The 21,626-nt window shown below is 40.5% G+C and overlaps 1 protein-coding gene and 1 long non-coding RNA gene across 3 annotated transcripts in view; one reads left to right on the top strand and one right to left on the bottom strand.

The window, feature by feature from the left end:
• Nucleotides 1-21,626, bottom strand: part of lrig3 (leucine-rich repeats and immunoglobulin-like domains 3) — a 28,844-nt gene that overhangs the window by 5,635 nt on the left and 1,583 nt on the right. The window contains exons 1-8 of one of the 2 annotated variants that reach the window (XM_088406089.1): nucleotides 12,178-12,600; nucleotides 8,406-8,477; nucleotides 8,249-8,323; nucleotides 2,377-2,511; nucleotides 2,166-2,309; nucleotides 995-1,138; nucleotides 773-916; nucleotides 162-305 (exon numbers count right to left, since the gene is read on the bottom strand). In XM_088406089.1, the coding sequence (XP_088262215.1) occupies nucleotides 162-305; nucleotides 773-916; nucleotides 995-1,138; nucleotides 2,166-2,309; nucleotides 2,377-2,511; nucleotides 8,249-8,323; nucleotides 8,406-8,477; nucleotides 12,178-12,380 (1,061 nt within the window). In that variant the 5' untranslated portion in view covers nucleotides 12,381-12,600. Of the gene's footprint in view, nucleotides 1-161; nucleotides 306-772; nucleotides 917-994; nucleotides 1,139-2,165; nucleotides 2,310-2,376; nucleotides 2,512-8,248; nucleotides 8,324-8,405; nucleotides 8,478-12,177; nucleotides 12,601-21,626 lie in introns of those variants that run through there. The other variant, XM_088406090.1, reaches the window with a different exon arrangement.
• On the top strand, nucleotides 4,395-6,310 carry LOC148405616 (uncharacterized). The gene is made up of 3 exons (XR_015864140.1): nucleotides 4,395-4,663; nucleotides 5,262-5,354; nucleotides 6,214-6,310. It is a non-coding gene; the product is annotated as an uncharacterized LOC148405616 (long non-coding RNA).

The raw sequence follows: 21,626 nt of genomic DNA, 5'->3' as shown, positions 1-21,626 counted from the left end.
TATTTTGACACCAATATTTACTGAAAATACCGACTCCAAATGGTGGTTTTACCCTCCTTGACTACTCAGAATTGGTATTTGCCCGAAAGAAAAGATATGGAACCATGGCAAGAATTTTGTCCAGCGAATATCGCAGTCAAAAGCAAAAGCTGTAAACTCACAGCGTCTGCAGGCTGGCGAGGCCTCGAAATGCTCCGTCTGCGATGAAACTAACACGATTATTCCCGATGTGAAGCTCGTCGAGCAGACTGAGTCCAACGAAGCTGGATTCTTCCAGTCGGGTCAAGTGGTTGGAAGAAAGGTTGCTGCGGAGTGGGGGAGGGAAATGGCAATATAAACAAACGGAGTGTTATCTGAATAAATTAAACGTTTTTGACATAAGACGACATCAAAGTTGGCACCAGCGGTGTTTCTTGATAGAAGGATTGGCCCAGAGCAAATCAGATAACCGTGTATGTTCCCAGCCGACTGGCGGCATGTTTACTCGCCGGTTTGTGATAACAGTGAGTGAAAAGAGAGGAAGGAGAAAAAAAAAAACAATAACAACAACCACCACCTCTCGGCGTGCAAAAAAAAAAAAGAAAGCCAAGGAGACTGCTGTTATAAACAACAGTCGCAACAAAAGCAAAGCAGACTTATCAACTGGCAAAAATGAGGTTAAAAAGCAACGTTATATGTGTATATTTGTGCAGTACAGTGTGAGAGTCAAACACACACAAGTGTTGGGAGGTCACAGAGTGAATCGAAAGAGGGAGGGAGGGGCCGCACTCACAGCTCGCCGAGTTTCTGGCAGAACTCCCAGGCGTCGGGTCGGATCCTGCTGATGGCGTTGTGGCCCAGGTGGAGCTGCTGCAGCGTCAGCAGACCATATAGCCAGCCCTTGCTCACCTCCGTCAGGTTGTTGTAGTCCAGCTGCCTGCGGGAGTAAAAGCTCTGCTCGGAACCCGTCGGGATTCGAAGGACCCGCCCTCGTTTTTGGTTCGGAAGCGCTTACAGGACTTCCATGTTGCCCAGGCCCCAGAAGGCCCCGTCCATGAGGCGGCTCAGGCCGTTCCTCTGCATCTTCAGGGAGCGGAGGGCGTGCAGACCGTGGAATGTCAAGCCTTCCACCCTGCGCACTCGATTCCTGCTTAGCTCCCTGGAATGTTCCCGATATTGACTCGTTATTTAATTGAAACAAAAAAAAACATGAGAGTTGAGGGAAATACAGTCGTAGTTTGTCAGTATTACGCAAGAATGAAGACTTTACACACATCCCATCGGCTGAATCGGCTGATATTTGTCTTTTTATGCATCGGCTACAATGACGTCATCAGTCGTAGCCGCAAAATGAGACTTGAGAGCAAACACAATCTTCCGGGACATTCTATCCTCCCGTGCAACTTTTCTTCAATTTTTTTTCCTCCAAGTTAGCCCAAAAACGTTTTTTTATCATAATATGTTTTATGCGGCCACAAAAGATTTAACATGTTTTTTTTTCTTTATTATTATTATTATCATGATTGTGGAATATGAATAAACCGGCAGAATCGATCCATATTTATCCATCTCACCTATTTTTCCATCATTGCAATCAAAAATGTATGAACAACTCTGAACAATAGGCAAACAATATCAGAACAAATCTAAGAATAATACAAACAACGAATCCAAAAGAATAAAGGGAGAAAGTCATTAAATATAAATAAATGTCTATTTTTTATAGCACTTTTATTGCGTAATATCTAATTTAAAAAATGTATCGTTTAGTCTCGTTATAGGACAAATAAAATACGATTTTCTTCCGATTAATTTGGAGCAATAAATGTGATATTTTGACGTTTGATGAATAAATAAAATCACTTTTTTCTATGTTATTTGCAACAAAGCCAAACAAAACATTTTTCCAGGCTATCCTGACATCCTTTTCAAAAGTATAGGAAAGAAAATCACACAATTGATCCCATAACAAATAAGGGCCATTTTGCCACTTGCTGTCACCTGAAAATGACATCACACTTGCTCAGCCGTGATTGGTCTGAACGGAGCCGACTGTGATGTCACTTTCAGTTGACAGCAAGTCAAGTACCGATAGTTTATCCCCATGAATTCTTGTGGACGGTTTCCAGTTTTGTAAATTACAGAAATTTGCAATCCAATGTAAGAAAAGAAAAAAAAAAGCTTACAGATGTTGCAAGTTGGGCAGCTGGAAGATTTTGGCTGGGATGGAGGAGAGGCGGTTGCGGTTGAGTCGGAGAACCTGAAGACCGCCCGACAGGTTGGCGAAGCAGCCCGTCTCCAGTGAGGCGATGCGATTGTTGTTGAGAAATCTGACAAACGTGTCAGTTGTGTGAATAAACACCAAAAACAAACAAAAACCAAAAATCCACCACTCACAAGTTCTTGAGAGGCAAAACTGGGAAGGAGCCGGCCTTGATTTCCGCAATGTTGTTGTTGCTGAGGTCGAGCGTTTCCAGGGCGAGGAACGGCCTGAGCTGCTCGGCGGCGATCTTGGACAACCTGTTGTTTGCTCTGAAAATACAGACGCCACCGCTCCAATAAATGAGCGAAATACCGCTCCCGTTTTGCCTTGTAGCAAGCGCGAAATCTTTTCACCCAACATGACACTTTCAGCATACTACCCAATGTGATCAACGTCAAAAAAAAACCTCGCGTTTAGTCATATGCTATTTTGTTTATAAGGTAATTACTAACAAGGTATTAAAGAAAAAAGTAAGCTGCCAATTACTTGGCTGATGAATACCATTGCCTCAGTGAAAGCATGCCTTGGCAGAGGCCGGCAATTTCCTGAGCCGCACGCCCCCTAAATTGCAGTGCAGCGACTGCTTAGTTATAAACAGCGAGCTGTACACTGCCCTCTTTGTGCATGGCGCTGTGCTGCCCCAGCCAGCCAAGAGGGGGGGCAGGAATTCCCTCCGATGCGCCAGACTACAGGCCCCGTTTTCAGTATTCATTCACCTTCCCGACCGGAGTGCTGTTGGTTTTTCTGATCCTCTTTTCCCCACTGTTTCATAATGCGGGTTTAATTTGGGATATGGTGTCCTCGGTATTTAATTGTGGGAATATTTCCAGCAGTTGACCTAAAGGACAGAGTGTACGGAAGCCCGGAGGTGCCGATAAGCTGGAAACATTTCGACTTATTTAAACGGATTTGCAAGAATTTTTGAAAATACTCGTAAATGCTAAAAGCATATTTTTTTCCTGCCATAAAGCCGTCATGGGGCATTGACGTAAACAACTTAACCCCTGACCTTATCGTCACTCACTTGGGCTGACTTTGAAAGGGTCATAACATTGCCAAAATATACATATAGTTTTACTTTCAACCCCTCAAAATCTTCAATGGCATCAGCTCTATCCATACTTGTGTATATTTACATATACACGGGATTCCAAGGCTATTTCATTTCAAAGTATTTTCATTTTGTTATTAACAGCTATTTCATGCTGCGGAGTTCACAGATGAAAATATGCAGATTTAATATTATGCATTGCATCAAATAAAATGTTTCCCTGCAGTAAAATAAAAGCTTTCCTGCAGCATTTAGTTCTTGGATCGAAGGCTTTTGTCAACTCCAAGTCCCACAATGCATAGCAGGTACTTTGCGTTTTCTGAGTCAGGCTAAACCACTCAGTGAAGTCATTGAAAGGCTTGTAAATATCATAAATGGTTCGCTAGCACTCCTACGCCCCCTTTTTTTTTATACAAAAATTGTAAAAACGCTTTAATAGCAAAAGTAACTATGCTGTATATGTATATATTTATGAAATTGAAATAGGAATATTTATTATGTCATAATTAGAGTATTATGACTTTTATGCAAAGAATTTCGCATTATGGGAGTCCAGGCTAAGCTAACCATCAAAGTCATTGAAAGGCTTGCACATAATGGTTTTGGGGTCTCAACAAAAATAATTGCTATTGCACCCCGTTCGCGAGTTGCCGTTGAAAGGATTCATGCAAAAATCTGGGGAAATACATGATAAAACATGGAGTTTTCAATATGTCCAAAATTGGCAATATTTCCAATTTTAATGGCAGTAAATGAGCCCAACATGGGCTAAATTGGACACCAATAGGGTGTACTACTCGACCTCCCATTTGCAAGCATTTAGAAGGGACTGCAGGACGGCATATTGAAAGACGACATGTTTTGACAATCCATGCAATATTTTAACCTCCTATTGTTTTAATAGGAATTATGGAAAGAAAATGCTCTGTTTTTAGCATTTAGCCCACAAGTTTGTTGGAACACATTTAGAAGACACGCTTTTGTAGTTTTAGCCCCGAAAATACAGTTTGTGATTTTCTCCGGTAACTTGGCCATTGAATTATATTTGTCTTCTCACATTTTCTATTCATTGGATCTTGTCTTTCAGTATGATATAAACACGCGCAGGGGAGGATTTCAGCAGGCAAACAAGGAGCCAGGATGGAAGGCAGCCCAGAGAGTTTTGGCTGGACCGCGGGGGCGACGGTGGAATAAAACCCACCGGAGCATGTCTCTTCCCCCCCGAGTCTGAATTGGAGCGTGGAGCCGAGCGAAGGCCGCTTTGCAACATGTGGGGGCGCAAGATAGACGCGTGACTAAAAGATGCAGTGAAGATTTGGATGTCGTACATGCATCGCGCATGAATGCAGACCGGCGACAATTCCTCCAGGGTAGGTCGTACCCATATTTCACATTTCGGGGGGGTCATTGTCACCAATAAAATTGCACAGGCAGCTCCTTTGTTGGGAGATTTGCAAAGGACTTTGCAAACAGCACAGCGCCCGGCCCTGAAACAAAAGCGCCACACACCACCTGGATCTCACTTTTCATGTTCCCTTGACTGGCCGCTGACAGACGGAGGCTCCGGAAAACCAGTCTTTCCAGTTTCCCTCTCGGGTTTACCCGGCTACCTCCGACGAGCGAGTCTCTGACCCGGGAAATCAAAAAGGATGCTAAGCGATGGGTTCTATTTATCCAAAGTAGTGGTATCGGTAATCGGTATCGATGACTACTCAAAAATTGAGAACTCATGGGTATAGTCTGAAAAAAATTGGCATCACACATCCTTAGTTAATGTTGAGAAAAAAGTAACCCTAACCCTGTCATCACATTTCAAAATAAAACTACTGTGTGTGTGTGTGTGTGTGTGTGTGTGTATATATATATATATATATATATATATTTGCATATGTATATATGTAAATTTATGTATGTATGTGTGTGTATATATAAAATTTATTTATTTATTTATTTATTTTTTTATTGCAGTGACCAGGAACAGGGCCACCGCTGGCCATGCCATAGCTCCGCCCCTGCTTTAGGATTGACAAAACACTGAGCCATGTCAGATCAATACCACAAGTAGGTACCGGTATCTTTCTTTATGTTTTTTTTCTCACATTTTTTCTCACTTTTTTTTTCTCACATTACATACACATCAGAACTTCCAAGTTCTAAAATAAGCCTATAAAAGTTGAAAAATGATGCGGTGCTATAACAGGCTTGGAACCTCCTTGTACATGTCGCAGCAACTTTCAGCGCTGGGAACGCTTAAGACTGAGGTTGCTTTTGCTAAAACTGTCCGTCTATGATTTTGTGTGAGTGTGCGCGAATGCAGCATATGCGCGGCGGTTGAGTGTGTGTGTGTGTGTGTGTATGGTATTTCCTATTGGAAGGAGTACTGAGTTTTGAGGAGTCATCTGACGACTCGCTCTCGCTGCATTGGCGCCTGTAATGAAAACCAGGACTTGCCGTGGAAATGTTCCTCTCTTGGCGTATGTATCCCACGCCGGGGAGCTCGCGATGACAAACGCTCTGGTAGAAGGTGAACGAGTTTTCCACGAAGAGCAACGATAGAGGATTACTGGCAAAGTCTCATCCTCAGCCAGTTGACTTTTTCAATGCGAGCGGTGACCCTCCTGAACTTGCAATCAGATTCAGGATCTACAGGTCATTTGTTGCAACACGGTCCTGGGGATTTAGAGGGACTGGGGTAGACCCCCTCCGTAAATTCCTAGGAAATTGTTCAATTAATTAAGATGATCACGACTCAATGACTACCAGCTGCAGGGTTATTGCCGTTTGTTTTTACTCGAAGCTGCGAGGTCAAGGATGTCGACGAGAGCTGCCGCTATGTCTGACTGGCTGTTTGAATAGGTGCTATTTGATACCCTGAGGTCTTTTTTTTCTACCCCCCCCCCCCCCTTTACTACCCTCCCAGCTCGAAGAAATTGAAGGAGGGAGAAAAATTCAGGAAAAATGTTCCAGTGGAGAAAGAGGGAGGGGAAAAAAGTACACTCTGAAGAAGAGGGTGTCACGCAACAGAGGCGCTGAGAACGTCAGTGAATTTTTTTTTTTTTTACATTTCTCGCGGTCGTTCTTGCATTTCATTTTGCTCTCAACACATTTGAGAAGAATTACTGTATGTCTCTGCCGCTGCCAGATGCAAACAGTTTTTGGATTGACTTTGCGGGCTCATTTGCAGGCACAATAAGCAACTTTCAAGGTCAACAATATTGGTTTTACACACACACGCAACAGACAAACAAAGCTCCAGTCATCCAGATTCTATTCTGCTTAAACTTTATGTGGTAGGTTGGAGACATATAGGCCAGTGGCTCTCAAGATAATTTTTTTATAAATTAATTCTATTTCTAAATGGGGGAGTAAAAAAATGTTGAAAAAATGTTAAAAAAAGAGACCACTACAAATGTAGCGGTCTCTCTAAGCGAATTTAATGCCGCAACGCCAGAGGATAAATCGCAAACACGTTTTATTTCTGGCCTAAATGCTGTCAAACTCAACAAACAAAGGTTATTGTTCCAATTTATTTGCTCTTAATTTGAAAAGAAAACTATACTGTTCCTGTCACGGCTGGATTGCCTTCACATACCCCCGCTGATATAAACAAACATTTAAGGACAATTTAGAGTCTTTGTTGTTGTTTTTCACTCACCTGGCCTTATTATTATCCAACAATGCGATACTAACAACAGTAACTACACTACATATTTATGAAATTGAAATAAGATCATTTATTATGTCATAATTAGAGTGTAGAATTTGGAAGCGCACCATCTGCTGATTTTGGGGTGTCAACACAAACATTTCTATTGCATCCTGTTGGTGAGTTGCCGTTGAAAGGATTAATGCAAAAATCGGGGGAAATGCTTGATAAAACATCAGGTTTTTAATATGTCCAAAATTGACAATATTTCCAATTTTGAGTGGCAGTAAATGAGACGGAAAAGGGCTAAATTTGACACCTATAGGGTGTACCTCTCGACCTCCCATTAGGAAGCATTTAGAAGGGACTGCATATTGAAAGTTATGTTTTGACCATCTATGCAATATTATAGCCTCCTAGTGTTTTTTTTGTTTTTTTTTTCCTTTTCCTTTTATATCACACATCAAAACAAGCTCGAGTTGGCTCAAAATTTCCCCTAGGGGTTAAGGACGTAGGTGTAAATGGACAACAGGAATCAAAAGAAGCCCGGAGCAATAACTTGGAAACTCAGAACTGTGCTACCCAATAGCCAAGCATGTTCTTTATATTCTAATTCAACTATTTTCATTCAGAACTAGCATAATATAAGCTAATGTACCCTGATACTAGATCGCAGTACTCCAGCGATCGTAAAACCACCCCTGCCATATTTGAATCAAATGTAATTGTTTAAAAAAATGGCAAATATGTTTCTTAAAGAAACCCGATGAAAACATATAGCTGGAGGTGACATCGTGGCAATAAACGCGCAAACAAATTGACAAGCGAATGCCCCACGGCGGCCGCGGGGCTTCGTGTCGGGGCTTGATGAGGCGTACGCCTCGTCAAGGCAGGAGACAGCTACATTCTTCGCAAATAACTTCACGCCGCTTTGCTTCATGAGACATGCCAAAGAAAGCAAAGAAAGAGTGTTGACGTTTCACAAAATAATATCGCCTGTTGTCCAGAAAGCACGCACCGGTATCTCAAAGCAGCCCGAAAAAATTCAGCACACTTAACTATCGTCCAGAATAGCCGATTCCCATCTTTCTTTGCAGGTTAAAAATACACCAGTAGGAGCCATGAAACAAAACATTTCCATTGGCATTTGTTTTGGAACACGTGACCTGTCTGGGGCCGGCTGCCATGTCTGCGACTGCCCAGTCTGGGAAACGACCGGGCCAAAAAATCTCTGCGCCCTCCCCGGGAAAGTGTACACCAAGCAAAGTAAGTAGCCCCACCCCCCCAATTCCCACACTTTGATACTTACAGAACCAGGGTGGTGATGTTTGCCGCGTACGGCCCCAAGTCAGGTATCGAGTCCAGCTCGTTGTGGTTCAGCTTGCTGTGAAAAGGGAAACAGAGACAGTTAAAAATAAGGCCGAAGATTTGCGTTTATTCTAGCGTCCTTAGCAGAGCACACTTACATTTCGTTGACGTGTCGCAGTTTGGAAAACAAAGTGCTGTCGAGCACCTGCAATTTGTTATGGCTCAGGTCACTACAAAGGGGGCAAGAGAATACATATTAGGGGAAAGTAGAAACCGGGGGGCCCCAAAATTACATTTATATATGAATATATAAATATTCACCCTACATGACATGTGAATTGGATACTAAATCACAGGTGTCAAACTCGAGGCCTGGGGGCCAGATCCGGCCCACCACATCATTTTATGTGGCCCGCGAAATGCTGATTTTTCTTCAAGTTTCTGGCTAGAATACTTTGCAAGTTGCCTTCAACTTTTGCTACCAATGGGGGGGTTAACAAACATCTTTTCTTCACAAACTTTCTTTTGAACAGTTATTACGGGCCTCTTTTAAAACTATGTAAGTGTATGGCAAATTTTAAAATTTTGTTTGACTTTACAGTCATTCTGACCCTATATATATATATATATATATATATATATATATATATATATATATATATATATATATATATATATATATATATATATATATATATATATACTGTATAAAAATATTGATAGCTTGTGCCTGAATTGCTTTGTCATTTTTTTTAGCACTACGAATGTAATATTTTGTCTGTACTGTATTGTAATTTGATAACTATCCCATCCATCCATTGACTTGATATACTTGATATATATATATATATATATATATATATATATATATATATATATATATATATATATATATATATATATATATATATAGTGCACATTTTTAAGACGAAAGTACATTTTCTGTTACATTTACAATTGTCATAATAACAACGTGAGTAATAATAGTGATAATAACAGGGACTTGATCAACAATCATAGTTGTTCAAACAAGAATAATTCATTGAAGAAAAAGTTCAGTTGCACAAAACATGATGAAGTGGACCTTGGCTTGGTTCAATTTCATTTGTTTGTGGCGCTCAGCGGCTAAATTTTGAACGTCCCTGTCTTAAAGAAACAGCCATGAGGAGATGATCAAAGAAAGTCCTTGCCAAGAATCTGCTCCATGCTAGCAGTCAGCAGATGATCCTTTTCGAGTCTTTTAAGAATCGTTTTCCTACTGCCTTAGCAAACAGGCAAATTTACATTTGAGCCCAAGAGATAGTAAAAATGCTCAATGCCGCTCATGTTTTTTGAAAAGAAAGCAGCGTCCAAACGTCTGGCTTCATCTCCAGGCCGCGCTCTCACATCTGGCCAAAAGCAACAAACGTCTTTTCTCTACCGAGCGTCGAGGAAGTCGAAACCGATGCATTTTGGAGTCGAGGTTTTAGGAATAGACCGTCTCATGTTTCGAGTTATGTTCTGGCTCTGATAGATCCAAAAGGTCCAGGTATTGGAGCTTCAGGAAAATCTGGAAAAAGGTGTGCCGTCAGTCAGGCCACCTGCTTGCCATTTTTAGCCTTGAATCACGTTCCATGAGATCTTGTTTTTGGAGCCCAAATTCATCCCAGCCTAACTTGGCCTCGAGTCAGAGGGGGCGCGCGTCTTGCGTCTTCTCTTTTTTGTGGCCTTGTTTTGAAGAGGCGCCTGAAAAGCGACGAGGAATCCTGCCAAGCTGGGCCTCGCGCGCTATAAAGCCGCCGAGTTATTGACGCGGCTGCGCACCATCAACGCTGTGGTGCCAGACCCCCCTTTTTTTTTTCTTTACACCTCCTCCCCCCTGTTCTGCCTCCCTCATCTGGAATCCATCAAGTTTCACTGGATAGAGGGGAGGAACTTAGTAATGTATTCACAATGCCGGGAAAAGCTAACACCTTCATCGCTTTGCGACACCTCTGTTTCGCTTTCAAACAACGCGCCGCTTTAATGTCGTCGTTTTAGTTGCGGTCCCGGAGGCCATACGGGAAAAGGTGTCCTATCGCCGAGCTCAGATAAACCCCGAGTAGCTCCGACACTTCCACTTCCCTCGCGAAGCAGGCTGGTGACTTCGACCAGATAACGCTGCATATACAGGCCGCGGCCTGCATAATATGCCAGACTCGACGCTCTTATCAGGAGCCGAAAAGTGAATGCGCCTCCATTGAAAGAGCTGTCATTAACATTTGTGGACGGAGATAACAGTTTACACATTGTAGCAACAAATCTAAGGGACAAGTTGGGACTTTTTTATTGGGAGTCGCTGGAGTTGTAAATAATTCACATCTGCGTCTGTATGGCCTTTGTTATTTATATATTTTTAATACATTATGGTAGAGAAGTGACTTCAACTTCATTTGGCACACAAAGTAAAATCATTTGAGTGTTTTTTTGGTTTATTTTGTAACAGTTACAGGTTTGTGCCTTGTTTGGCTTAGTCTGGATTTTAGCGCCGCCTCTGGTCGCTAGTGATAGTGCATTGATAGTGCGCTGTCTGTTGACTAAGTTTCTGGCTAAAATACCAAACTTGCAAGTTGTCATCAGCGTTTAAAATTTTGGAGTGGGGAAAAAAACCCAACCCTAACCATTTTGTGCTCCCAATCTTTCTTTTGAATAGTTTAAAAAAAAAAAGTGCATTCATATGGCGGTCTCTTGAATAAGCTCTTAAAACATGTTGTTGTGTTTCTCCATTGGGGTTAAATCACTCGTCAAACCAATACAGCAAACAGCAGAGAATTGAAGTCGTATTTTCAAAATGATGAAAGCAGAAGTCAATGAAAGGATGATGCTGCATGTCACCACTCACTGTTTAATACGCTTTTTGAGTCTATAAAGGGAATTGCGCATCCTAACTATGTTGTAACCCAAACTCCCATGTTTCCATGACTGCCCCCCCCCTCCGTTTTTTTTTTTATTGCAAACTAATCCTGCATGCCCCTCCTTAATCAGCACCATGGCTCTGGTGTTGCTAATTCAGCAGAAATAATGGGGTGCTGGAAAACAAAGGGGCCCCGCCAGTTTAAGGGGTTTAAGATGTGCCGGGGAGCCACTCGTAAATTAGCATGCCAAAGGGAAAAGAATCCCCCCCCCCCCTTTTTTTTTTTTTTTAATTTTCTTCGGAAGGCCAGGCTTGATTACGAGGCGATCTCAGCTTGTTTTAGATGGCTTAAGTTTCCAGAGAAGCGACTTCTCAACCCTGAAAAATTCAAATGTTAGGAGCCTTTTTTGGAGAAAAAATTAAATCTAACCAAATGTGTGCTAGTAAAAAAAATGATCTAGCATTACACGGGTAAGGGTTAGTCCAACATTTTTTATCTGTAAAGTAGAGCACAACATTGGGCTTGCCAGTCAAGTTGCATTTGCTATTTTTCCTGCTTCCAATTTGGCAAATGAAAAACAGATACGTTTGTTGATAAAAAAAAAAAACACTACATCTGATTAATGTTGTGATCATTAGTGTGTGCATATACCTTTATCACCATAACAATAACAAACCCACAGGTACTGAGGGGATTAGTTTACAATTATTCCCCTTACACAAAGGCGCATTGATGTGTTAAAAAAAAACAAAAAAACAAAACATAAATCTCTGGCCCCCAGGAGCCCCACTCGCTGTGAGGGACACACATAAATAAACCCGTTAAACACATACATCGATAAATGAGGGCTTTCAAGAGATGTGCAGAGTAACATAAAGGGGCAAATTCAACAGTTCTATGGAGTACTTGCTCCTCGTGTGGTTTACGAGGCAGCCACTTTTCACTAGGAGAGGAATGCGGATCATCTCCGTGCCAAACTCGCCCTCCACCGATCAGTGTAAAACTCACACTAAAAAAAGTAATATTCCAAGAAAAGAAGAGAAATCAATGAACTTACAGTTGGACTGTCCATTCCGGGAGAGCCTTTGGGATGTTTCCCCGTTTCAGTCGGCTGCAATCCACTAGATCCCCGAAACAAGCGCACGGAGCGGGGCACGTCCTTGGGTTTGCCCCAACCCCGCAATGTGAACCCCAAAACAGCAATAAAAACACCACGGAACCCGCAAAAGTGAGGGGCTGCGTGGAGGAATACATTCTCATTTCCTCCGTCCGACACAGAAGACACCCCAGATTTTTTTTGTTTTCACGCGCGACAAATCTCCAAAAGAGAGTTTGCAATCCTCAAATATCAAAAGTAGATCCTTTTAGATCCTCTTCCGTGTCGTTGCGGCTGTAATAATGCCAAAGTGTGAAAGAAAAGCCGTCGTTTTGCACTTTCCCATTCCTTCGATCAAACTTTTCTTAGGGAGCGCTCCACTCGGTTTGCTGTTGTTGCACTGTGTGGACTCCAGGAGCCCCACAGAGCCGCATCGACGCTCGGGGAGATGCAGGGCGGAGCTAGGGACGCGTGGGTTTGTGGGTAATGTAGTACAATACTAGACAGCCTAAAAGTCACACGGACACACGTTTTTAAACATTAAATTCCATATAAGGTGTATTTTTTGGGTGTGGTAGACCAACTTTATGATACCTTTTAAACTTTATGACTAATATATTGATCGGCGATTGATAGAAGTTTTAAATGGTTAAACGAATATGCGTTTATTCAGCTATTTTCATCAGTAAAGAGTGTTTATTTCGCATTTAATTGATATGAAGGAGCGATTATCAAGTATGATTAATACTTTTACGATTACTACTACGATTATCAAGTATGATTAATACTTTTAAAAGTACACTTTTCCACTTGCTGTCTACATCAATTAAATGTAGAAATATTAACTTTAGACAGCTGAAAAGAGCTAAATAAGTGGAATATCTCATAGAGATGGTACTCAAGCATTATTTTTTTATCTTAAACATAAAAAAACGCCAATAGATGAGTTTTCAGTCTATATATATATATATATATATATATATATATATATATATATATATATAATTGAAAAAAGTATGTGCTCTGTTTAATTTCCACATTAAAAAAGCTCCTTCATTGGCTATTCATGTCCGTGTGGATGCAAAGTTCCCCCCTGGGCGATGTGTCCAACAGTTTCCTGTTTAAGCAAGGTCAAATATTCCCTCTTTGTGGGCTTTTCCTCTTCACGGGGAGGACGCAACCTCATTAGCCTCTTGACATGCGGATGCAAATTTGACAAACGATGATGGGAGACTGATTCAAATCGGAACTGGGTTCGCACTGGCTTCTATATTAATTAAAAGCTGTGGGCTGCATGTTGATTCAGACACATTGGAACTGTAAGCATTTTATTTGACTGCTTAATTTTGCAACAAGTATCATCAAATTAAGACACTGATGAGTCAAACTCGCAACAATTCCGCATATGCAGCTTTGTAATCGCTGTATTCTGTTCCCTAATCGGCTTGTTTCCACATCAGTTAACTATAATGGATTTACACAGGAGTGTTAGAGATTGTAAATTGACAATATACATATCACTTTTACACCCGGGCAGACTGACTTGTTTTACATGCAACATTATTCTTTTTGATGTCACCAAAGCAAGTGATGGGTGATAAGTTGGTCTTTTGTGGCCGAGGGGGTTTTGTGAATGCTTTATTGCCTTGCTAACAGCTGCTTAGATGTGTGAAAAGGCTCATTCGTATTCAAACAAAACAGGGGGCAAATAGGAAATGACCTTGCAGCATTTCACGCTCCACTTGCTCGTATTACATTTCGATCCATCAATGCATCGGATTGGGCTTCTGGGGTTTGAAATCTACCTTTTTTTTTCTTTTTAGACGTATTTATTCAATGATATCTTGCGAGAAACACTTTTCAAATCATTGCATTTCACATTACCGCTTGTGCACAAAGTTAGGATTGGAATAATAACATATTTTTAAGCATTTCAGTGAGCTAACCTTTCTCTGCGGGGAGAAAAACAAACAGACAACAGCGTCCCAGCAGGAATTCGGGTGCAGCGATGGCATGCTGAAGTATTTTTGCCTGTTTGTAGTGATTGATTAGATCCCTGTGGACTCTTGCAGGATTTTGGAGCTCATCCACAGCGATTGCTTCCTCATGGCCTCCTCTTACGACGCCGCTTTCAACTCCAGCAACATCAGAGCCGCTTTCAAGTCATCGACTTTTTCTTTTACTACATTGAGTCCCAATCGAGAAATGGTGAGTTATTTTTCCTTTCCCAAAATTAAAACAGCCCCTATTTGATTGAAAATTCTACTTAGGACGCTGAAGATGTTTATTGCAAATAGTTAGGTGCAATTTAGAAAAAAAAACATTGGAGACATATCCAGGCTACAAATTCATGATACACTCTGCAGCAGCCAAAGGTTTGGGAACACCTTCAAATTCAAACAGTTTTAAACACATTAGGAGGTCAAGAAATGCAAGCTACTAACTCATGAAAAAGTCACAGCTGTGAACTCAAAGTCATTCCAGGTCGTAAAGAACTATCCGCGTCGTAAAACTGACAGAGAAAACAACAGGCAGTTATCTGGACAAAAAGTGCTTACTTTGAAAAATATCTAAGTCAGCCATTCTCAAATGGGGCTACGTGAAGACCCTTGTGGTGTGTGTGAGATTTTAAAAGGATTTCTGCAGGTATCAGGAAATCTAATTCATAGTTTTTTAATGTCGTGACAGGAACGGGAGTTCTTTTTTTCAAATTAAGAGCAAATTAATTGAAACAAAGTAACTTATTGTTAAATTGTGTGACTTCCAAGCAAATTTGATGCCTTTATGTTGGTAGGTTTTATACAGGTGCATGCTGGTAATGCCATAATAATTCATAAATAAGCAGTACTTTGTCTCATGGGGTATGTGAGATTTTAGAAGGATTTCTGCAAGTATAAAAAAATCAAATTTAATGCTTTTTAATGTCGTGACAAGCCCAATAGTTCTTTTTTCAAATTAAGAGAAAATTAATTGGAGCATGAAGTAACTTATTGGTAAATTTTAAGACCCCTTAACCTATTTTGTGACCTCCAAGCAAAATGCATGCCTTTATGGTTTTACACATGTGACGCTACAATGATAAATAAATAAAATACGGATAGCGTAGCACTCTGTTTTACAGCCTTTTTTTTCACTAATTTAAGGGGTACTTGGCTGTAAAAAGTCACAGGGGATACATCTGAAACAAGGTTGAAAACCACTGATCTAAATTATAAAAAGCATTCTGTTTTGATTACCATTTTTTTTTTGGGCGCACACTCGCTCTCACGTTCCTCACTTGGCAAAATCATAGTATATTCTAACCAGCGGCGGATTTGTTTGGTCACAGCGGCGCCTGCTTGCTAGATCCTTCTCTGGCCTCCCATAACACCCCTCAGCGCACCTCCAAACCACCCGTCAGATAGTTTGTACGATATGCGGACCGGAGTGTGCCAGAGCCTTGGCGGTTTGCGTCTCGACTAATGCTGCGCGTGGCCCGCTGCCAGAAATTATACTGAGAATAGCAAGAGTGCGGCCAAATGCCTACCCAGCATGCTTTGCTCCAGGTGACTTCCAGTACAAACATACAGCGCGGGGGCGGAGTGTCGGGGAAGGTATATGCGTGTGTGTGTGTGTTTTCAAGCTTGTGTAAACCTCACTAACAGTTCAGAAAACATTGGCAGCGTCACACATTAAAGCATATTTTTTAAGGCAGTTATTAAATTATGAGTAATGTTGGGAAAGTTGCTCGAAAAAATAGAATTACACAACACCAAAAAGTCTGTTGAATCACTTTTTCAGGCTTATTTAGGAGGAAAGATAAGTTTGTGTCTCACCTGACCATGCAGACTAGGAGCTACCCTAACAAGTCCTAATGTCCTTGGCTGAGGACATCCTGGCCATTCCAGCGAAGTTTCATTTGTTAACTTTGCTTTCTCGCTGAGACCAAATGGACACGGCACTGGGCACTAATTAATAGGCGGAGTCTCGGCCTGATAACGGACAGTGTTTATTTACATACCTAATTATTCTTTTGTAGTTTATACTGTGAATTTAACATAAACCCGATCCACTCTTTTCAGCAGTTTGAAGTTATTATTTCTATAGTTAATTCGACAGTGAGTATTTTTAAAAGTATTATGCATATGTGAAAAATAATTCTTCCAGTTAACTATATGCAAAATAAACACTAATTCCTGACGAAAACGGCTGAATAAAAGAACCTTTATCGAGCCAGCCCATAATCTTGTCTAATAGGAAAAAAGTGTTTCGCTGCCCTCTTGTGGCACATATCAGCAACTACAATCCATTTTGGTTCCTGTTTTTCCTCTTAAAAATTCATCCCTGCAAGAAAATCGATGAATCTACCCTGACGAAACAAAACCGGCCCCAAAAGTAGTAAAACAAAGGTCAAACATGACAGATTTTTAATTTTTTTATGATATTAAACCCGTGTAGAAGATTTTTGCATGCCTTGCAATTCAGAAGCGAAAACAGACTGCCTGAAATGACAAGCGAAAAGAGAGAACAGTGTCGCCCTTGTCAGGACTTGAACCTGCGTGGGGTTGACTTTTTGACTGGCAGCTGAGAGGCTCCAAAGTGGCCCCGTGTTAAGGTGGCCATTGTGAGTCACAAACAAAATGTCTGCTGTGCCAGCGGCTCATAAACGCGGCAGTGTGCGCGGCGTCCGCCTCTCATAATTAATGGATGACTGACTCGGACACTGATGGCCATAATTTGTCAACATACGGCTTTTCACCCCATAATTTCGGGCCCATGTAAACACACATGCGTGCGCTCATTCACTCGAGGTGGAAAAAAAATGCAGTCTTGCTCTTGACTTGAAAATCAAGATCTAAATAAGGTAATCGCATGTCAACAGTATTAATTATCTGAAAGCGGGGAAAAAAAAAGTCGAATGATCTCGGCGTCGGCATCCACCTCGGGGTGAAGGTCAGACAATGTCGGACGCTAGCTTGAGGTTAGTATTGATTGTAATTATCGTCCACCCCGGGCTGGAATGGCAGCTCATTTGTTAGCCAATCATTCTCCGTTTGTTCATTCTTTTTATTCACTCATAACAGCGGCAAACACTCAGGCTGATGAGTCCGTTCAATATCCAATTTAACTTCCCAATCAACCTTTTTGCACTTTTATTTACTTTTCAACCTTCTCTGGCGGGTGACGACGTGTGTGTGCGCGCTAGGTAAAAAACACTTTTCACTTAATATTTCATTGCTGTAAAAAAGGTAGGCGCAAAACACATTGGCTGTTTATTTTGATTCCCCCAAACATTAATAAATCACCAAAAACAGCATCTGAACGCGCCTGGTTTTTACTTAAGAAGCCGACAGCTGCCTCAGTGGGTTCAAAACGAGAACAGAGGGTCCCGAGACGCCCACGGTGTTGGGAACAAAGCCTTCCAATATATTGAAAGCGCAAGTGTTTACACCTTTCTCGTATGGTCACACTCAAATCCCATTTTCATTTTTCAAAGGATGGCGGCAGCGGCATGCTAACAGCAGGCGGCAATTCAAATTCCAATGTGCGTGAAGACTTTTTTTTTATCCTTGTTGCACCCTAGGCTGCAAAACATATTAGTACAACCTTATGCATTATTACAACATTAAGGTGTACTTGTATTTCTAATAGTCTTTAAAGTATGTATGTATATACCAGTGTGTGTGTGTGTGTGTATATATATATATATATATATATATATATATATATATATATATATATATATATCTATATATTTATTATTTTTTTTAAATAATTCCAGAACAGGGTAAAGTGTATGTATATACGAGTGTGTGTATATATATATATATATATATATATATATATATATATATATATATATATATATATATATATATATATATATATATATATATATATATATATACACTCCTATATACATACACTTTACATATAATTAAGATGTATGATGTCAATTTTTTCCAGAAACTATACCCATGAGTTCTCAATTTTTGCGTAGTCACCGATACCAATTACCGATACCACTAGTACTTTTGATACATAGATACATAGAACCCCCCTTTTCTGTAAAAAAAATAAGATAACTTTAAAGACAGACGTACATAAAAACAGAGTCTGAAATTCCAAGTATTTTGAAACAAAAACATCTATTTGATAATTAATGATGGATTAATCATTCCACCTCAAATTCTACAGTATTTCTTAAGAATAAAGCAAGCCCGTCCACATTCAATCAAATTCCTTCCACCGCCTGGACTACAGCTGAGTTCTGGTAAACAAGGCGGTAGTCACGCCGCAGCGGGACCTCCCTTCCCCGTCAAAACGTCGCGACCCCCCACCTTCACACGCTCCCTCCCCCAACTCGGACCAGCGGTAGGTCCCAGCGGTGATAAAGAAAGCACAGCTGTTCAAACAGTTGGACGCGACGCAGCGGGGGTGGTCGGAGGACACATCAACTTATTTATATCAATGATCTGTGCACATCAGCAGACCACCTGAAAAGCATGAAAAGACCCATGAGGTCCAGCAACACTTTTTGCCACATTGAACCATAGTAGCATTTTCTCATTTCAGCATTTTCGTATCGAAGCTTCGAATGTCAATTGGGCACAAGGGGGGTCATGGAATTAGCATTTCAAATTGTTTGCGTGGATGAAACTTACGACAAGGGTTCCAATGTAAATCGATGGGTTGAGGACAATGTCTTGTTAATGCGAGGACAATTACCCGGTGCTGCTTTTGTTCAAATGGAAATGTCAGAAATGAACCGAGGTCAACCTCCTCCTGTTCAAGTTTTACCTCCTAAAAATCTCCTGCCGTTGCGCCCCGATTGTTTGGCGTTTGGCCATGCCTGCTTTCAACGGCTGCTCCTTCAGAACTCGTCTTAATAGGCTCAAGTAATCATGAAAGCACATGCTAATGCTAACAAACTTTGATACTACGATAATAAACCGTGGGTAGTATTTTTTTTTCCAAGCCCTCCACAATGTTCCACAACAGAATGTTAATGAATTATAAAAATGCATCAAAAACAGTAACAAACACATATTAGAATTACATTAGTGCACAATAATCAAAATCTATCATGTAAATAATAATAATAATAATAAAAACACTCCTAAACTCTTTAAATGAATCATATTAATTATAGCAGGAGACAATATCAATGCAGTTCACTTGTTTGCCTTGAGATGGTGCTGGTGTGCTGGTGATGAACACGAGAGACACCTTTTTAGGACGTTTGACTTGTACATTTTTATTTTACATTTCCAGTGACCCAGGAATCATTTACAAATCCACAGGAGCAATAATAATTATTCTTGGATTGTTTTAAGCGTGTAAGTATATTCAAATTCAGTTTGTAGCCATGCGAAGTGCTTCCTGTGCGATGTTATCGCTAAAGTGTTAACGTCATGCTAACAACACTAACGTCAGACATGATAGCCCAAAGTGGTATGTTACATACATGTTTTTATTTAAATTTGGTGGGGAAAAAAAAAGCTATTGTCTCGTTTGTGGGTAAAAATATGCGATAAAAATGCTGCATAAACTCTCACAAATACATCACAAGTTGTAATAACGTATTACATTACAGTCACGTTGGCGCGAGCTCTGGTGTCTCGGTATTATATGCCGACAATGTCGCCGCTTTAAATCAGTAGGCAAACACGCCCAGAGGAAAATATACATGCATATATGACTCTATTCTGTTATTGATCCTCATTCGACTACAATAACCATATTCCACATCATTATTCTGGCAAATTGCCTTCAAGTACAAATGACCCCGCTGCTGTCTTTGCTCCCTAACACCAAAATTAAACATAAATTGGATTGTATGCTTTTATGGTCCATTTGGAAAAACTTTATTGCTCTCATAAAGAGTGGGGGGGAGCTCTCCTCTGTGGCTCTATTCAAGGGCAACTTCTTCCATGCAGTGGTGACCTTACAGCGACCTCTGCTGTCAGGATATGTCAGTGGCCCCAATGAGAATACGCCACTGAACGTGATAACGTTTTTAAACGATAGTACAATTACGAGATTTATTTGACAGAACAAAATGGCGACTTCTATTATGTCTAAAATTAGGCAAACAACGTATTGAATTAAATTAGTTTGAGCGATTGTGTGAAATAGGCAACTGCTACGTTTTTTTAAAAAAAAAATACGAATAATATTGAGATGTCTTTGGGAGCATTTCTTCCTGAGAGGTTTTAACACAATAGTAAATTACACAATTTGTAGTGGAATCTTGCGCAGCCATTGCTCTTTTTGTTTAGCCTGATTTTCCAAGAAAAAAAACAATTTTTTTATTTAATAGCAGGTGTGAACTGAAAATTACCACAGCACTGAAGTACCTTTTTGTAATAGATAATAACTTATTCAAGTAATTGACTAATTTAGTAGTTATTTTTGTCTCTTTTAGCCACACACGGGAGAAAAAAAGTTTAAAAAGTTGAATTTCCTGGAATTGAATGTCGGGTTAGCAACATACTGCTAATTTGTTAAAGTGTCAAAACATATAAATATGAAACTGAGATTACAGTCAACTGCATACGTAAAATCTTTTATTTTTTTAAATTTTTACTTCCTGTGTAGCTTGAACGCTCACTCACCTTCAAAAGAAACAAGAATCCCATGTTCCTCTGGCGAGCCCCCAACCTGACCCCGACAGCGAGAGCCCGTCTTGCGTTTCTGATTGGACTGTTTTGGAACAGCGGCGGTTCCGACAACTGGCCTCGTCGTCTTCTGATCCGCAGCACGAAAGCGATCATATTTACGCGTGATGCAAACGGCGAGAAGCGTGGGAACGAACCTTTACAGCCAAGAAGATAAACTGTAGAACATGGAATAGTTTAGCAATGAAATATTCAGGCTTTGTGAGATGTTGTCAAATTTACGGAAAAATCCATCAATTTGGAATTGCACTTGACTGTGCATGAAGATTTAAAATGCAACTTTTTTATTTTGTAGATATACACAATATTAATCACGATAGGAACAAAACAACCATGTAATTTCCCAGAATTATGATGTCACTTCAGGAAGTACACAGGATGTAGCTTGCCAACACACACACAGACACACAAATGAAAAAAAAAAAAAAGGGTGAGTCTTCGTTATAAAAGCATTGTTAAAAAAAAAACATTATTTTCTGCAAATAAACCACAACATTTGTGTTTGGTCACTATTGATTTGCTCATTGAACAATGTAGATGTGTGTTCAAATTATTTTAGCTACATTTTTCTCTTTTTATACAGGAAAATACTTGTTGAACTTGTCATCTACTGCGTGTGGTTATCGCTGCCACTAGAGGGCGCTTTTGCACAGTATCCAGGTGGCTACGATAGGATATGATGTGGGATGCGGTGCATGAGGGGCATGTCTGACCCCATGAAACAAATATTTTTGTTTTCTTTAAGTGTAA

Source organism: Hippichthys cyanospilos, chromosome 22 (genome assembly GCF_059441005.1).
Source record: "Hippichthys cyanospilos isolate Australia breed blue-spotted pipefish chromosome 22, RoL_Hcya_1.0, whole genome shotgun sequence".
Classification (NCBI taxonomy): Eukaryota; Metazoa; Chordata; class Actinopteri; order Syngnathiformes; family Syngnathidae; genus Hippichthys; species Hippichthys cyanospilos.
This window is presented reverse-complemented; position numbering and strand designations above follow the sequence as displayed.